Here is an 18,246-nt window from a genome sequence, read left to right as displayed (position 1 = left end):
ATATGATTAATGCAACTTCCTTACAGGAGTTGTTGGAAACCTATTGTGACAACTCGGGACAGTTGGTAAGTGTGAGAAAATCTAGTATTTTTTCAGCCCAAATACTAATATGCAAGCTAGAGATGAGATCTGTCAACAGTTGAATATTACCAACCAAGCTCTGTCAGACAAGTATCTTGGGCTGCCTGCTATGGTGGGAGCTAATAGGAGTGATTGCTTTAAACATTTTCGTGAAAAAATTAAGAAGCTTTTGAAAGGTTGGATGGAGAAGCAACTGTCCACACGTGGTAAGGAAGTCTTATTAAAGGTTGTTGCTCAATCTATACCTGTGTTTGCTATGTCTGTTTTTTGCTTGCCAAAGGGGGTCTGTAAGGATATTACAGATATCATTGCTCAATTTTAGTGGGGAGATGAAGAGGAAAATAAAATATTGCATTGGTTCTCTTGGTGAAAATTGTGTATTCCGAAGAGAGATGGTGGCATGGTTTTAGGGGTCTTCATTCTTTTAATCTGGCACTTCTTGCAAAACAATGTTGGAGAATGATAAATAACCCTGATTCGGTTTGTGCTCGGATTTTGAAGGCAAAGTATTTTCCAAACACTGATTTGTTACATGCAGGGCCAAAGAAGGGTTCTTCCTTTACATGGCAGAGCATTGTGGCTGGACTTACTACTTTTAAGAGGGGGTATATATGGCGCATTGGATCAGGAGAAGAGGTGAACATCTGGAATGACCCATGGATTCCCTCGAGTCTGGACAGAAAGGTAATAACACCCCGAGGCCACACATTTCTTGTTAAAGTTGTGGAATTAATAGATCCAGTGACTAGTCAGTGGGACGAGCAGTTAATCCAACAAATTTTCTACCCGGTGGATGCAAATAGAATTCTTCAAATACCACTCAACTTTTAGGCTTTTGATGATTTTGTTGCATGGAACCTCATAAGGAGTGGCATTTTCTCTGTTAACTCGGCTTACCATGAACAATGGGCGCACAAATTCAGAGGTCATTTCATGGGAAATTTATCCTCTACTTCAGCCATGAGAGCTGAGATTTGGAAGCATCTATGGGAGCTTCAAGTGCCACGAAAAATTCAAATCTTTTGCTGGCGGGCTCTACGTGGTATTGTCCCATTGTTCTCGATACTCGCAAACAAGCATCTACCGGTCACTGATGTGTATCCAGTTTGCCGTAATGGACCAGAGGATATGAGACATTTACTCTTCCAATGTGACTTGGCGAGGGAATTCTGGAGGGGTCTTGGCCTCCTGGAAGGCATAGATTAAGCAACTTGTGTGGATCTCTCGGGTTCCGCCATTCTGGAGTTTTTGCTGTTGGAACCAGACTCCCCACTTTCCATTATGCCCAGTTTGAAAACAAAGGAAGTTATAGTAGTCGGATGTTGGTATATCTGGTGGTTGAGGCGACGACATACTCACCACGATTCTTCTCCACCCCCATACAGATGGACAAGTTCGGTCCTAGCAATTGTCGCAAACTACTCCAAGCCCATTAGAAGCAAAAGCGAACCCATTGAGCACAAATGGAGGAAACCGAGGTCTAAATTCATCAAACTCAACATTGACGCCTCTTTCCATGAAGATGTGGGATCTGGGGCAACGGGATGCATTCTCGGGGATGACAAAGGGCGCTTTATTGCAACTCAATGCAGATTTATTCAAATAGCGGCTGATGTAGTGACAACTAAAGCAATAGCGATGCGGGATGGCTTAAATCTAGCAAACGCTCTGGGATTTCATAGAATTGAAGCCGAGTCAGATTCTTTGAATGTGATTAACAATTGCCAGGGACAAAAACAGTGATGGGATGCAGCAGTGGCAATCTTTGCAGAATGTTTTGACACGGTAACATCGATAGGGAAGGTTATCTTTTCACACTGTTTTCGTGATGCAAACTCAGTAGCCCACGAGGTAGCAAAATTTAGTTTTTCTAATAAATGTAATGAAAATTGGATTGACGAACCTCCTGGGTTTTTGATCAGCCAATTAGTGAACAACGTAAGTCTTCTTTGAGTTAATAAAGCTAGCCATGATGGCCTTTCCCCAAAAAAATTACTTGTAGAAATTATCGTACCAAGCATCATCACTTTATGGATTCGATAAATTGTAGGATCTCTAGGGAAAAAGGCTATATCTACATCTGAAACTGGATCGACGGTAATCAATCCTTTTTTTGGCGCCATTGCCAAGGAAGTATTTTTCCCTGGTAAGGTTACTAGAGTTCTTGTTATCTATTTTTGCTTTATTTTTAATTTGTTTTTGTCGTTAGCCAATTTTTCACAGGTTAAGAAAACTCAATAATTTACCATTATGGCTACCAAGAAGCTTGGGAGTTCACTTCTCTCAAGAATGGTTATATCTGCACCTGTTGCACAAAATTATGTTGCGGTTGAGCAATATAAGATTAAACCGAACTTGGTTATATTCGCCCTTGTTATTGATAATATACAAATCAAATTCTTGAAGTAATAAAACCTAATGAATGAAGCCGGGTTTTGCATGGTTCCTAGTAAGGATACTTTAGAGCTTGATGATCTATATGAACTATTGCTTTTAAATCAACAATATATTATCTTAACCTATCACAGGAGGAAACAATAGTACAGTTATGAACCTACTCGCAACCTTGCACTGGCGAACATTTGTTGGACGAGTGTGCTTCTTCCTAGCGCACTTCATTGTCGGCCTGGGCAACAGGAAGGCGATGGGTTTATGAAACCTGCTGCGGAAGTTGGACACGACGACATCTTTCCGCAGTTCCTTGTGCTCGGCCTTGTCTCCGGATAGACTGGCCAGAAAAATCCCCAATCTGCCTCCAAGAAAAACCCTATTTGTTGCACGTTGCGGCAAACTGTAGGGGCTGCGCACAGGGGTGACCCTGCGGAGGTCGCTGGGTAGCGAGCAATCGCATCCCTGTGCAATCACCACACACAACATTGGGCCAACCAAAGTTCTCTTGTTCGACATACTCCATGTTCTTTTGGGAAGGTTTTAGAGCCTTCCCATACCGTCTTTTTTTTTGTTTTGTTTTCATTTTGGGTTTTTTTCTTCTCCTTTTCTATTTTTCATTTTTCTTTATTTTTCATTTTGCGATCATCTTTCAAATTCGGGAACATTTTTGTCATGATTGTTAAAATCATGAACATTGTTTGAATTCCCAGATATTTTTTGAAATTGCGATTTTTTCCAAAACAATCATGAACAATTTTTGAGTTTGCAAACATTATACAAATATTCTAACACTTCAATTTGAACATTTGCTCAAATCCTGATCATTTCTTAAATTTATGATCTTTTTTAGATTGTGGCAATTTTTTGAAATATGTGAACATTTTCTGAAAATTTTGAATTATTTTTTAAATTCAAGATCATTTTTTCGAATCCATGATCATTATTTTGAAATTCAGAACTATTTTGAAATCCCAAAAATATTGAATTAAAAAAAGGAAAAAAAAGAAACGAAATAAATAGGAGCGTCCTTCCCGGTAATGTGCCGGCCCAAAGCACGCGCTAGGGGGAACGGAGGCACACAATTGCTCTATCTCCCGACCTGTGCGTGGATTAGAAGCGCTTGCCCACGACACGTGAGAGCCTGCGCTGAAAAACACGAATCTTGAAGCTATAGATTGGACAGCAAGGAAGTTAGATGGGACCTAACAAATTCTCATTTAGATTGGAATTAGCAAATCTGTAAAGAAATGTACTCCCTCCGTCCGAAATTACTTGTCGCAAAAATGGATCAAAATGGATATATCTAGAATTAAAATACATCTACATACATCCATTTTTCCAACAAGTATTTCCGGACGAAGGGAGTAATTTGTAGCGGCCGGATGAAAGCGTGATTTTCCAATTAACGATTTAGACATAAACAGGCCATAAAAATAAAGTTCTATGTAGTACTTCTCTCTCTCTTTTTTTTTACTAACTGTGGAGGGTGGACAAATATTAATATTTCGACGTGGCATTTACGTACGGTACGTGTGAACCACCAATGACTGTTCGTTCAGTGCAGCAGCTGTGTTCGTGCCCACCTGAGCTGGTCGTTGCCGTGGCGCCCTAGCCATGACTGTTGGGAGCACTGTTCCTCCGTGTCAAGAGCCGATCAACAAGGTCCTGAACCCACAAGTCTTCTCCCCCATGGAGCCCCGCGCGGACATCCAGGCCGGCGAGGCGCCGGGGCCTGCCTGCTCTCCGAGAACGCACACCCACACATGCATGCGGCAGGCATGGGCCGCCGCACGGTCCCCACCCCACCACCCATGGCCATGGCAGCGAGAAGCGACGGCTATCAATGCGTGTACTGATTGTGGATGGGTGCATATTCATCAGACCCGAGCGATCAACCACCGCTATCCAGGAGTACGTACACTATTTGGAAAGGGGGTACAGAGGAAAGACAAGGTCATATGATATCAGATCTGATGCATACCTTGTGTGCAACGATTCTCCATTTTCTTATTTGGTTTGTTCAATCAGTGCGCATGGTCTCATCATTACACCATCATGCATGTTTCGATCCGCATGGACGTCTTGATACAGTACATTTCAGACAAGAACCAGCAGCGTCGTATTTGTTTATATTGTTTGCGACGGAGGTTAAAGTTTTGACTCGTCTCATTAACTAAAAAGAGAGTTTACGAATAAGTCATGTTTTAGCAAATTTTGGTAGATCGGAGAACCGCACGGTTGTTTGGCTCCGTTCTGGACCGGCTAATATCCCTAGTCTGTGTAGGGATGAACTTATTTGCTCTTGAGTAATACACTTCTTTTTATCCGCAAAAAAAAACTAAAAAGAGAGTTTATGAATAAGTATACTACTCTCGCGACGTCAAATATCTAAGATGATTTGCACCTGCCAAACCCCAAAGAGCGGCCTCCGATTTAACCTTAGTAACACCGGTGCTCGGCATCAATGAGACATTCCTAAAAATCTAAGCGTTCCTCTCACGCCAAAGCTCCTTTTCTTGATAAAGGGAGGATTTTATTAACTCAACGCCAAAACTTCCAGGATACAAGCATAGCAAGCGAGCCAATGCCTTTTCTTGTGCCGCCATTGGCGTTGATCGTGGGGATCCTCCGCTCCTTGACCGAATTGAAATTATTCCACTCGTCGAAGTCCACAGCATGCCAAGTCATCTTGCAATTTCGCTCCAAATGTGCTTTGAGTATCTACAGTTGAACAAAATATGCTTCATCATCTTCGGCTCCCTCTTGCACAATTGACAAAGTCCACAATTTGGCCAACCCCTCCGTTGAAGCCGGTCCGCCATCCACACTCGGTCTTGAATAATGAGTCATAAAAAAAATTATGCTTTTGAGGGGCCTAAAATTTTCACACCGACGACAAAGGGGAGTCTTTTGGGTAATGAAGTTGGGCTTGGTAGACCGAAGATGTAGAGTACTCGCCCGACAGGGTATTGTTCCAAATGATGGCATCCGTAATATTCTCGTTGAGGTTGATATCAGGAGGCTCCGTCCAAAGATTCACGAACTAATGATGGGCCTCCATCGTACCACCAAACACGGCCCATGAACGACGATGTGCCGCTTGCCCCCCGATGTTGTAAGGTCCCTTTCTCACGAGTGAGTTGCCCACCGAGGCGAAACAGGGCCCTCCGCCATCGGCGGAGGCTACCACGACAACAGTAGGAAGGAGGAGCACCAAACACGGCCCATGAACGATGATGTGCCGGCCACCCGATGTTGCAAGAGCATCTACAGCCGAACTCCTCATATTGACCAGGCGGGCGCAGGGACCATTGACCGGACAGGAGAGAGAGAAAAAAAGTTGACCCAACTGGACCCCTCATAGCCTCCTTAAATACCCGGGCTGTCCGACACTCCTTATATTGCCCTCATACCCGGGCTGTCCGACACTCCTTATATTGCCCTCATACCCGGGCTGTCCCGTCAGTGATCCTACATTTGCCACATAGGATTTGGCCGACCTTTTCTCTTTGCTTATTCTTTCTTTTCTTTCTCTCAATTTATCTCTATCAATCACATACATGTTACCGGACGTATAGGGAAAAAAATGTGAGACATGACTGTGAAAGTGAAAATTTAAGAGGTGACCGGTCAGTGTCCGCGGACGCGCCCGGTCGCATCCGCGGGCATTTGAGGGGCCAGATTTGCAAGTTGCGGCGGTAGATGCTCTAAGGCCCCTTTCTCACGAGTGAGCTACCCATCGAGGCAGAACAGGCCACTCCGCCAGCGGCGGAGGCTCCCGTGACAGTGATAGGAAGCAGGAGGTGGAGGCTTAGCGAGGCCAAGCGTTGCGACTGGTTGCGTCGCCTTGGGAAGGAGTCACGCGCGCACTTTTTGTTTAACATCTCTAGCTGTTAGTACCTCGGTCCGGATTTATTAGTCTCATTCATATTTTGCGTCAAAATTTTACCATAGATTTAACCAACAAGATATTAGTTGTATGTCATAAAACTTATGTTGTTGGATTCATATTTGAAAGAAGTTTCGGTGATACTATTTCTTTGGTATATAGCTTAGTTTTTATAGTTAAATCAAAGGTCAAAGTTTGATCCAAAATATAAGGAAACTAATAAATCAGGACAAAGGTAGTATTGTATAAAAAGAGTCTTGCTATACACACGAAGCAGCTCAGCCGACTCTCACACGACACAAAAAGATCAAACCGTTGGTGCAAGCAATGAAAGACTAGCAGAGCATTGGATTTTCTATCGTGCACATATCGGCCAAGGAGCATCGTGCACACAGTTTCGGTATAAAAATCTCTCGGTAGTTTTTTTTTCGAAACGGAGGCAAAAGTTTTACCTCATCGATTAATTAAGAAGAACAGAATTGCCCAGTTAATTTACGAAAAACCGGGCGAAAACCAATACAGATAAAGCACGGACTAACTACTCACATGGTAATAAACCCCACAACCGCGCATGCGACTCCCGCCAGACTCTTCGAATATACAACATCCACGAACCCCGACATTGCTACTACACCAAGAGACCCCCAACAAGAACACCTCAACACAATGCATCAAACACCTTTCAACCCACAATGAGAACCCAATCCAAGAGGACATGCTGAGAGAGAGTAGGTCATCCATCAAGCACCCAAAGACGCCTTGCTTGTGGCGCCACTCTTTCCTTTGCCCGCCTTCTTTTGTTTACCCCTTATTGGCGTCCCCGTCAAGAGGCAAGCAATCGACCTGCGCAAACCAGGTCTAGCAACCTCCACACTAGCGAGCAAATCACAAAGTTCCTTCGCGAAGAGAGAATCTGGCTTTGGAGTAGGTGCCAACACACTTGCCTCAATGGTCATGTCAACAGGCATCACCTGCTCAATGGTCGCGGATGAGGGAAGGCTAGCAACATCCAAAACTCCGCGCTCCATGACACCGAGAGGTGGACTGGCTGACGCCTGACACCCAATGGACTTAGACGAGCAAGAGATTGGAAGGTCTAAATCACCACACTCCTCGGCATCAAGTTTCTGGCTAGACTCCTGGGGTGATGCCGGCGGTAAAGCCACAATCGAGACCTCAGGGGTGTCTACCTTCAGTTGTTCGATGGACCGAGGTAGAACCGGACCCCCACACAGGTCTCGAAGCTCAGGCATGATCTGCAGCACCGGAGTCACAACCACATCATTGCCCAATCCCCCAAAGGTTGACGACGGCGAGTTGGTTCTAGAACGAGGGGAGAAACGACCATAAAGCTCAGCTCCCCTCTCGATCTCGAAGCTGTCATCAGGCACAACTAGAGGGCGCAACACATGAGCGTTCTGCAACACAGGCGGTGCTAGCGAGAGCGCGCCCAGTGTAGCCTCAGCTCGCATAATGAAGCTCTCCATCCGCAACATCCAACCTTGCATGGAGTCAATGACATCACGCAGAGGCTGGACCGTCTCCTCAACCCGGAAGGAAGCCATACCAAGGAGCTCAGAGCGCAGCAACTCGGCCTGCCTCTCCAAGGCAGGCCGCACTGGGAAATCCGCCAAGGACACGGAGCCAACAGGAGAAGCAACGATTGATGCCCAAGAATCACGACCAAACGTCTTCGAGAGGGACGAGGCTTCTTTCTGGTGCTTGCGAGGAGCTGGAGCTTGTTGCTGCCGGACTGGGAGGCGAGGCAATGGTGACAGAGTAGGACTTCCCAAAAAGCTGAGGGGACGCCAGGCATTGCGGCACTCACGTGCCCGATGACCATTCTACACCGAGAACACCTAAAAGGATCTCGACACTCCGCTGCGCGGTGTCCGGGAAGGAGGCATCTGTAACATCTTCCATGAAGCCAAGCAGGGACAGGACGAGGAGCCAATGTAGGGGCTAGTGACGCTGGACGTTGCACGTTGCCCCGTGACAACACCTTCTGCCAACCTCCACACGAATCCGCATCATATGCCACGCCCGGCCGAGCAGCCGGAATTGAGGATTTGGTAGCAGGCGGCGGTGTCTGCCGGGCCAGCACCTCGTCCTCCTCATCTTCTTCGTCGTCGGTAAGAGAGCTCCACAAAACAGGTTGTGCCTTGTCCAGACCCAGCACAGTGCCGACAGGAGTTGAGGGTGGTGCCACTTCTGCAGGAGTCGAGGACGATGTAGCGGAGCCAGCAGGGTTCATGGACGATGTAGCGGGGCCAGCAGTAGTCGTGGTTGGTGCTTCAGCAGCAGCAGCCGGAGGTGGCGCCCAGACTTCCGCAGGAGTCGAGGACGACGTAGCAACGCCGGCAGGAGTCGGGGACGGCACGCCCACAGCAGCAAACAGGGACGACGTCGCAGCGTCAGCAGAGGCCGGGGACGGGAGACACCCAATCCGCGGCGGGGACCCAAGCCCTCCGTCCACCAGGCCAGGGGCACGACCTGGAGCAGCACGCGCTGTGTCCAGGGCGGGCAACGTCGCCACGCCGGGCGGGGGAGGCCGGGAGCTCGGCAGAGAAAGCATGCTCGACTGCGCCGTCTTTGATGCTGCCGCATCCGACCTCGGCGGGAGTCCAGAGCGGGACAGGCGGCCACCAGCTGCCGGGGCGGCCATGCGGGAGGCAAGAGCAGCCGCGGCCAGCGCGGCGGCAGCAGTCGAGGCGGCCGACGGAGTCGGAGAAGACGACACGAACGCGAGGGCCATAGGCAGCGCCGCGAGAGCTTGGAGGGGAGAAGGGGTGCAGCTGAGAGAGGACGCGGAGAGCAGCCTGGATCTGGTCTCGGCGGCCAAAATGGCGGCTGGAGGAAGGAGATCAATGCGGCGGCGCCAGTCGCGGCCGCGAGGTCGCGCGAGCCATATCCCAAACCGCCGGCCAAAATTCTCGTGCTGGTAAATCTCTCGTTAGTTAACTTAGTTTAAAGGAAACTATGATAACTTAAGCAGTGTACACAAAGGGAGAACACTCTGGGTGCGGGGGAGCATAATGATTGACTGAATCTCAAGACTTGTAAAAGCCGTCTTAATTAACGTACGTCATGCCTAGTGGATTGGATCTATTGCCAGTCGCCACGTCGACCCACACCCATGTGCATGCATGCACGAAGTGCACCTACTCCAGATGAAAGCCGATATGCATATGCAATGGCTGCTCTCATTCAAGAATAATCAAAATATATGCACGTACAATAAATGAATTATAATGGACTATACATTATTGTCCCTTTAAGACCACTCCCAAAGAATTGTCTCCCTTTCTTACTTTCTAACAAATTGCAGTATCATAAGCAAGTATTTGTGGTGCCACGTAAATATTGAGATGATGTTGCACTATAATTAAAGAAAGTGAGGTGATAATATATACTCCCTCCGTTCCTAAATATTTGTCTTTCTAGAAATTTCAACAAGTGACTACATACGAAGCAAGATGAGTGAATCTACACTCTAAAATATGTCTATATACATCCGTATGTGGTAGTTCATTTGAAACCTCTAAAAAGACAAATATTTAGGAACGGAGGTAGTACTATACATAACGCATAACGAAATTTGTAATCGCAGAAAGATCTTGTACACACTTGATATTGAGATTCAACAAAAACAAGTACAAATAATTGAGATGGCAAAATTATACTAGGCCACTATACTATGAAATGCAAATGTGATAATTAAAGGGGTATCATGCACTATAATACTAGCGACTATTAGAGACCTAATAAGCGAAAATGCATAGGAGCTCTCGGGTGCTACGCCCCCCTATATTTAAAACTAATTTAGTAATTCAAAAAAAGTCAAAAAATCCCGGAACTTTTTATGAAATCAAACATGACCAGGTATTGCACTCGTATAAAAAGATTTCAATAGGAAATGACTTTTATTGTATCCGGGTCAAAGATTTCCCAAAAAATGCTAGATACAAGTACTATTCATGCTATATTGTCGTCATAAATTTGTTTTTTTCCTGAAGTCAACGAGAATTATTCCTTGGCCAAACATTTTATATGAGTACAATACCTAGTCATATTTGATTCAAAAATATATCCAAGATTTTTTGGGGCTTTCTTTTGAATTATTAAATTATTTTTAAATATAGGCGGGCGGAGCACCCGAGTGCTCCTAATCCGCTTCCCCTAATAAGAGATTGCATAATTCAAAAGACATATGTATAGTCCAATAGGTTGTATCTTACACATGCCAAATGTTTAATACATTATATATATACCTCGCTTTGGTCAAGACTGCGATATTTGGTTAGGCTTAGCTTATGGCTTACGGTTTTTGGCTTATAAGCCAAAAGCCACATATTTATGTGTTATTTTGCTTTTGATAGATATGTGATTCAATGTTTGTTTTTCTTGGGCTGCATTAAGTGACTACGGCCCTGTTTGGTTCGGCTGTGGATTTCTAAAAGCAGATGTGAAAAATCTGCTGTGGAAAAACAGCTGTGGAAAATATGATGTCAAAAATATGTAGGTCATTTGGCAAACCAGCTGATACAGCTTTTTCAGATTTTGGCCCGCAGCGGAATCAGATTTTCAAAAGCACGTCCTGGGCTGCTTCCGCTTTTGGCTCAGATTTTGACAGCGTATTTCTGGAATCGGATTCTACTGGGTTCGCCCTTTGGTTCAGATTCTGCTGCGCGACAGCGGAATCCGTCGATAAAAGTTGAACCAAACAGGGCCTACATACGGAATAAGAGACGATTTTCTCCCCTCTTCATATTAACAAAGTCACCTTGGAACATTTGGAGAGGCATAAGGTAAAAAAATAAACTTAATTTATGCAGACGTGATAAAAAACATATACACTGATGCGGAGCATCCCAAGGGCATCCCCATGGACCTACCTTCGTCTCACCAAGTGCCTAGTGGACCCATGACTCGATCACGTGCAAGAGCTCACGAAACCGAGGTGACATCTCTCCTCTCACAATTCCACTTCGATAAACATGAGACATGGCTACTACCTCAAACGGAGACATTGTGCATACTCAGGCACCAAGGAGTTAGCCATGGAGACGCCAAGGAGCAAGGAGAATCCGAAGAGGAAGATGGACGTGAAGACGGAGAAGAAGAAGGGCAAAGTCTGCAAAAGCCCGGACGATCCGGACCGCCGTCCGGACGATCCGGCCCCATCCCGGACGATCCGGACCCCGGCCCGGGCGATCCGGCTACAACGCCCAAAGACACCCAAAGCTTCAACATGAAGCCGGATCATCCGGACCCCAGCCCGGATCATCCGGCCACACCCGGACGTCCGGACCAGGACCCGAACATCCGGACCTCCCGCAGCTACTCCGACACAGCCGGATCATCCGGACGCCGACCCGGATCATCCGGACCCCCGAAGCCCGGATCATCCGGACCAACTCCCGGATCATCCGGCCACCGCCTGCGTGCGTGACTCTGGCCGAGGCCCGTGTACCCATTTCGTCCCCTCACTTACCCCTTCGCCCCTTGGGCTATAAATAGACCTCCTCCTCCCCATTTTTAGGGTTAGCAAAGTAGTAGCTCATATGTGAGGATAGCTTTTGCCCATCCATACGGATCATCTCCTCGAGAGTGACCGCGGCCCCTCTTCGGAGAAGATCCACGTTTGATTCAAGACCCCCTCTTGGACGGCCCCCTCAAGACCTCCTCTAGAGGAAGAACCGGTTACCCTTTGTATCGTCCGTTGTTGACTTTGGATCGTGTATCCGCACTTGTGTTTCGAGGATCTAGCATATGTGTGACTATATCTTGTTGGTTTAGTGATTCCTCTTGTGTTTTCCCTCGTTTCCCCCTCGTGTTCTTCGTGTTCTTGGACGGGATCCGCTCCTTTCGTGAAAGATCGGCCGTACGGAGGTCCACTCCACATCATCTTGGTATCATGAGCCACGTTGATCACGATTTCGGAGCCTCCCCTCTTCGTTTTCTAGCTTGATTTTGTTGTTTTTCGTCCTAATCCGAAAATCCCCACAAAAATAGCCCCAAAATTTTTTCTTGTGATTTGTGAGTTTTGATGACGTTTTGTTGTTTTTGATCCGTGAATTTGTTTTGTTGCAAGTGGATCTTACCTTCCCCCACCATCTCCACCTTGCAATCCCTCCAAAATCCGCGAAATCCTCGATTTTGTGGCCGTTTTCGTGTTCATCCCGAGCCCTTCCCGAGCGAGATTGACCCGCCCGGATCATCCGGCTGTTGGCCCGGATCATCCGGATCCGCCCGGATCATCCGGCTCCTGGCCTGGATCATCCGGCCTCCTCTACGAAACTGCATTTTCTGCAGTTTTTGACCACCGCTGCCTACACCTCCGCATACCGACTTCGACCACCACCACCTAACTTCCGCAAACACTTCCGCAAACCCAAACCATACCACCACTTGACCGCTACCTACTCCGTCACTTTTTGTCGCATTTGATTTTGAGAATTTGAGTTGTCGCTCACCGTTTCCTAACGTGTTTCGGCTACTTAGGGACGGTTCGACATCAACATCACCACTGCTCATCTTCGCCGAGGACTACTACGAACGACTACACCATTGTGGTATCAACTTCACCTTGGTATCATCTTGGCATCGTGATATCATCATACTCTCTTGCATTTGCATTGATAACCCCATAGCCTTACTTTCGCGTCACTTACCCATCGAGACTAGCCGTTGAGTATTGCCGGCAACGTGACTTGTGCACATTAGTGATCATACTTGCAATAGCATATATACCATATCATCGTATTACATATCTTGGTATCATCTCTTGTGTCACAAAGTTGTCATCGCATACACAATTGTTATCTTGGTTCGTGAAGCATTGCATGAGAAAAGAGCTCAAACAACAAAGAGCCAAACAAGCTTTTAAGCAAAAGGGAAAGATAAGCAAAGAGCTTATAAGCAAGAACCATAGCATCATACAATATTAAGATTGTCATACTCGATCATCTTGGATCATATCTTCGGAACATCATACATAGAGCATACTTGGGATAGAAGTCGTTGCATTTTTGCTTAGTAGGTTGTGCACAAGTTCGCATCCGCCTATTGTGCAGTCGTGCTAGCGTCTCTCTAGTGTTGTGCAACACAAGCATTTTCGTGGATTCCACATTTTGGCTCACCCTTGGTTGCACGGCCCCATTTATCTTTCCATGTGTTGTGTTTCCGTGTACCACATATTATATTGGTCTACTTGTTGCATTTGCAATTTGCGAATCTTTTCCAACATTATTGAGTCTTGCTTACTATCACATCAAAAAATTTGTGCCACCATCCTAACCAAGCTCCACTATAAGCTTTTACTTGTGTAGGTGTGAGAAACCGACAAGAATTGGTACGAATTGTGCTATTTCCTTGTTACACATTGAGTGATCATTTATTCATCTTCAACATCGGTCAAGGTACATTTGGTATTGGTTCTTCTCTTTCTCCCACTCACGTATCTTTGTTTGGAATCATGGATAGGCCAAGTACATCTACAAACCCACTCTTCCTTGAGCAAGACGACGACCCGAACAACTACGTCACCAAACTACACCTCTTTGGTACACAACGAGCTTTGCATGAAGAGCAACTAGCAATGAGCGACCGCATCGACAACCTCGCCACCGACTTGCGACTCTCCGAGCAACACACACGAGACTACTTCGACAACAAGCTCGACGAACACAAGCATGAGAATGATGCAAGGATGGACGAGATTCGTGCCTTGTTGGTCAACCACTCTTCTACAACTTCGTCAAGAAGGAGCCGCTCGAGTCGACACTCCGACGACACCATCTCCGGTTCAAGTACACCGACATCGAATACTCTTCGTTGTGCCGCGCGTCAAGATCGTCAAGCAAACCGCAATCCTCTACACGACACCGATCTCAAGAGCATCGACATCGTCAAAACCAAGCTACATTTGTGCAAGCACGAGAACGACAACGTCAACGCCAACAAGAACAAGAGGAGTGAGCGCGCCAACACCAAGATGCACAAGATGCCGAGGCACAACGACAAGAACAACAACTCCGTGAAGCTCAAGCACTTGAGGCCCAATGTGCCCTTCGTGATTCAAGTCACGCCGTCGCCACGCGCAACCGGCAATCTCGTGAGCACCAAGAAGCGCTTGGCGATGAAGTTCAAGAAAGGATTTATCAAGCACGTGTGCAACGCCAAGTTCCTCATCAAGATCGACAAGCGCCTCCTCACGTTCGACAAGAGCATCAAGTTCATCGAGAGCATGAAGACAATGGAAATCTCCCAAGACAAGAGCAACATGAGGTCGACAACCCTCCTCGCCAAGAGCAAAATGAGATTATCAATCCTCAACGACATGGGCGTCATCATCCTAGACCCCAACACAATGAAGAGCAACGATACGGCAAGCTAAAGTTCACCATGCCCAAGTTCACCGGAAGCAATGACCCCGAAGAGTACATATCATGGGAATTGAAGGTTGAAAAAAATCTTCCGCTTGCACAACTACGAAGAAGAGAAGAAGATCGCAATGGCATCCCTTGAGTTCCAAGATTACGTCCTCATTTGGTGGGAACAAGTCATTGAGCGCCGCGAGGCAAGAGGTGAACCACTTGGGCACAAATGAAGGATGTCATGAGAGCACGATTCGTGCCAAACTACTACAACCGCGACCTCTTCAAGAAAATCCAACTACTCAAGCAAGGAACCAAGAGTGTTGAAGAGTACTACAAGGAAATGGAGATTGCCATGATAAGAGCCAATGTCACGGAAGATGATGAGCAAACGATGGCACGTTTCTTGAATGGACTCAATCACCCTATCAAGAAGATTGTCGACTTCCAACCATACTCGAACCTCATAGAGCTCGTGCATCAAGCTACCAAGGCGGAACGACAAGTACAAGACGACTTCAAGTATGCCAAGTTCTCATCCAAGTCCTACGGCTTCTCCAACACCCAAGCTTCAACAACTCCAACATCTTCTAACTCAACCAAGCCATCTACGAGCAACGGCGACAAGTCAAGTTACAAGAAAACTTCGACAACCTCAAGTCGTCCTCCTACTACAAGCAACTTCAAGCCGCGAGCTTCATCATCCTCTACCCCAACCGATGAGACCATCAAGACAAGTTCCTTCAAATGCTTCACATGCGGCGGCCGAGGCCACAAGTCCTTCGAGTGCACAAACAAGCGCACCATGATCCTCAACGACGACGGAACCTATGACTCAATGAGTGAAGGAGAAATGGAAGCCCTTGAGTAAGTGGCCATGCACTGGCAAGTGAACAATGAAGATGAAGATGATCAAATCTTTTTTGATGAAGATTCAAGTCCTACTCTTGTTGTCTCCAAGGTTTTGACTCTTCAACATCAACAAGACGAAGATCAAAGATGCCATATCTTCCACACCAAGGCCGGAATCAATGAAAGGTCCGTCAAGGTCATCATCGATGGAGGGAGTTGCCATAACCTCGCAAGTGAAGAACTATGCTCCAAACTCCAATTGGTCAAGATGAAGCACCCGCACCCCTACAAGGTTCAATGGCTAAGCGACACCGGCACCATCCAAGTCGAGCATAGGGTACAAGTCTCTTTCAAAATCGGAGCTTACGAAGACACTTTGGAATGTGATGTCCTTCCGATGACCGTGTGCCTGTTGGGGATCGTAGCAGAATTTTAAAATTTTAATACGCTCACCAAGATCCATCTATGGAGTATACTAGCAACGAGGGGAAAGGAGTGCATCTACATACCCTTGTAGATCGCGAGCGGAAGCGTTCCAATGAACGAGGTTGATGGAGTCGTACTCGCCGTGCTCCAAATCACCGATGACCGAGTGCCGAACGGACGGCACCTCCGCGTTCAACACACGTACGGAGCAGCGACGTCTCCTCCTTCTTGATCCAGCAAGGGGGAAGGAGAGGTTGATGGAGATCCAGCAGCACGACGGCGTGGTGGTGGATGTAGCGGGATCTCGGCAGGGCTTCGCCGAGCTTCTGCGAGAGGGAGAGGTGTTGCAGGGGAGGAGGGAGGCGCCCAAGGCTGTTGTACTACTGCCCCCCAAGGCAAGTGGGGCGCCCCCCACCCTAGGGTTTCCAACCCTAGGCGCAGGGGGAAGGCCCATGGGGGGCGCCCCAGCCCACTAAGGGCTGGTTCCCTTCCCACTTCAGCCCATGGGGCCCTCCGGGATAGGTGGCCCCACCCGGTGGACCCCCGGGACCCTTCCGGTGGTCCCGGTAAAATACCGGTGACCCCCGAAACTTTCCCGGTGGCCGAAACTTGACTTCCTATATATAATTCTTCACCTCCGGACCATTCCGGAACTCCTCGTGACGTCCGGGATCTCATCCGGGACTCCGAACAACTTTTGGGTTTCCGCATACTCATATCTCTACAACCCTAGCGTCACCGAACCTTAAGTGTGTAGACCCTACGGGTTCGGGAGACATGCAGACATGACCGAGACGCCTCTCCGGTCAATAACCAACAGCGGGATCTGGATACCCATGTTGGCTCCCACATGTTCCATGATGATCTCATCGGATGAACCACGATGTCGAGGATTCAATCAATCCCGTATACAACTCCCTTTGTCAATCGGTATGTTACTTGCCCGAGATTCGATCGTCGGTATCCCGATACCTTGTTCAATCTCGTTACCGGCAAGTCTCTTTACTCGTACCGTAATGCATGATCCCGTGACTAACTCCTTAGTCACATTGAGCTCATTATGATGATGCATTACCGAGTGGGCCCAGAGATACCTCTCCGTCATACGGAGTGACAAATCCCAGTCTCGATCTGTGCCAACCCAACAGACACTTTCGGAGATACCCGTAGTGTACCTTTATAGTCACCCAGTTACGTTGTGACGTTTGGCACACCCAAAGTACTCCTACGGTATCCGGGAGTTGCACGATCTCATGGTCTAAGGAGAAGATACTTGACATTGGAAAAGCTCTAGCAAACGAACTACACGATCTTTGAGCTATGCTTAGGATTGGGTCTTGTCCATCACATCATTCTCCTAATGATGTGATCCCGTTATCAATGACATCCAATGTCCATAGTCAGGAAACCATGACTATCTGTTGATCAACGAGCTAGTCAACTAGAGGCTTACTAGGGACACGTTGTGGTCTATGTATTCACACATGCATTACGATTTCCGGATAATACAATTATAGCATGAACAATAGACAATTATCATGAACAAAGAAATATAATAATAACCATTTATTATTGCCTCTAGGGCATATTTCCAACAGTGCCACCTCCTTCTTGGACGACCATGGCAATTTGACCGAGGTGTCATCCACAATGGGCGCACAAACCACTATAGCTTCAAAATGAAAGGAAAGGAGTATGTGCTACGACCTATGTCTCCAAGCCAAGTGATCGCGGACAAGCAAACCACTCATCGTGGAGAGAATAGTGAGAGAGCGAATCACCAAAAAGAGAGTGAGCGCCACAAGCCCAAATTGAGTGCCTCCACGATGAGCGACAAGAAGAACTTAGTCCTCTTTGCCACCAAACGTGAGATGAGAGAAGTGTGTGAGAACCCATCGAGTGTCCTACACTATGTCCTATTGTGCAAGGACGAGGCACCAAAAACTAACACCTCTCACAATCTACCCTTGGTGTTATCTTCTTTATTGCAGGAATTCCAAGATGTTTTCCCCGATGAGCTACCTCCGGGTCTACCTCCACTACGAGGCATTGAGCACCGAATCGACCTCATCCCCGGAGCGCCACTTCCAAACAAGGCTCCATACCGCGTCAATCCCGAAGAAACCAAAGAAATACAAAGGCAAGTAAAGCATCTCATAGACCATGGACATGTGCGCGAAAGTTTGAGTCCTTGTGCCATACCGGTCATCCTTGTGCCAAAACGAGACG

General features: G+C 47.1%; 1 protein-coding gene across 1 annotated transcript; it reads left to right on the top strand.

Annotated features, from left to right (window-relative positions):
• The first annotated feature begins 8,339 nt into the window (after window positions 1-8,339).
• LOC123120527 (histone-lysine N-methyltransferase, H3 lysine-9 specific SUVH3) lies at window positions 8,340-9,306 on the top strand. Its single transcript, XM_044540536.1, has 2 exons — window positions 8,340-8,493; window positions 8,579-9,306. The coding sequence occupies exon 2, from the start codon at window positions 8,614-8,616 to the stop codon at window positions 9,304-9,306; it is 693 nt and encodes a 230-aa protein (XP_044396471.1). The 5' UTR covers window positions 8,340-8,493; window positions 8,579-8,613.
• Window positions 9,307-18,246: the final 8,940 nt, after the last annotated feature.

This window comes from Triticum aestivum, chromosome 5D (genome assembly GCF_018294505.1).
Source record: "Triticum aestivum cultivar Chinese Spring chromosome 5D, IWGSC CS RefSeq v2.1, whole genome shotgun sequence".
Lineage (NCBI taxonomy): Eukaryota > Viridiplantae > Streptophyta > Magnoliopsida > Poales > Poaceae > Triticum > Triticum aestivum.
The sequence above is the reverse complement of the archived record's forward strand: the minus strand, read 5'-3'. Positions and strand labels throughout refer to the sequence as shown.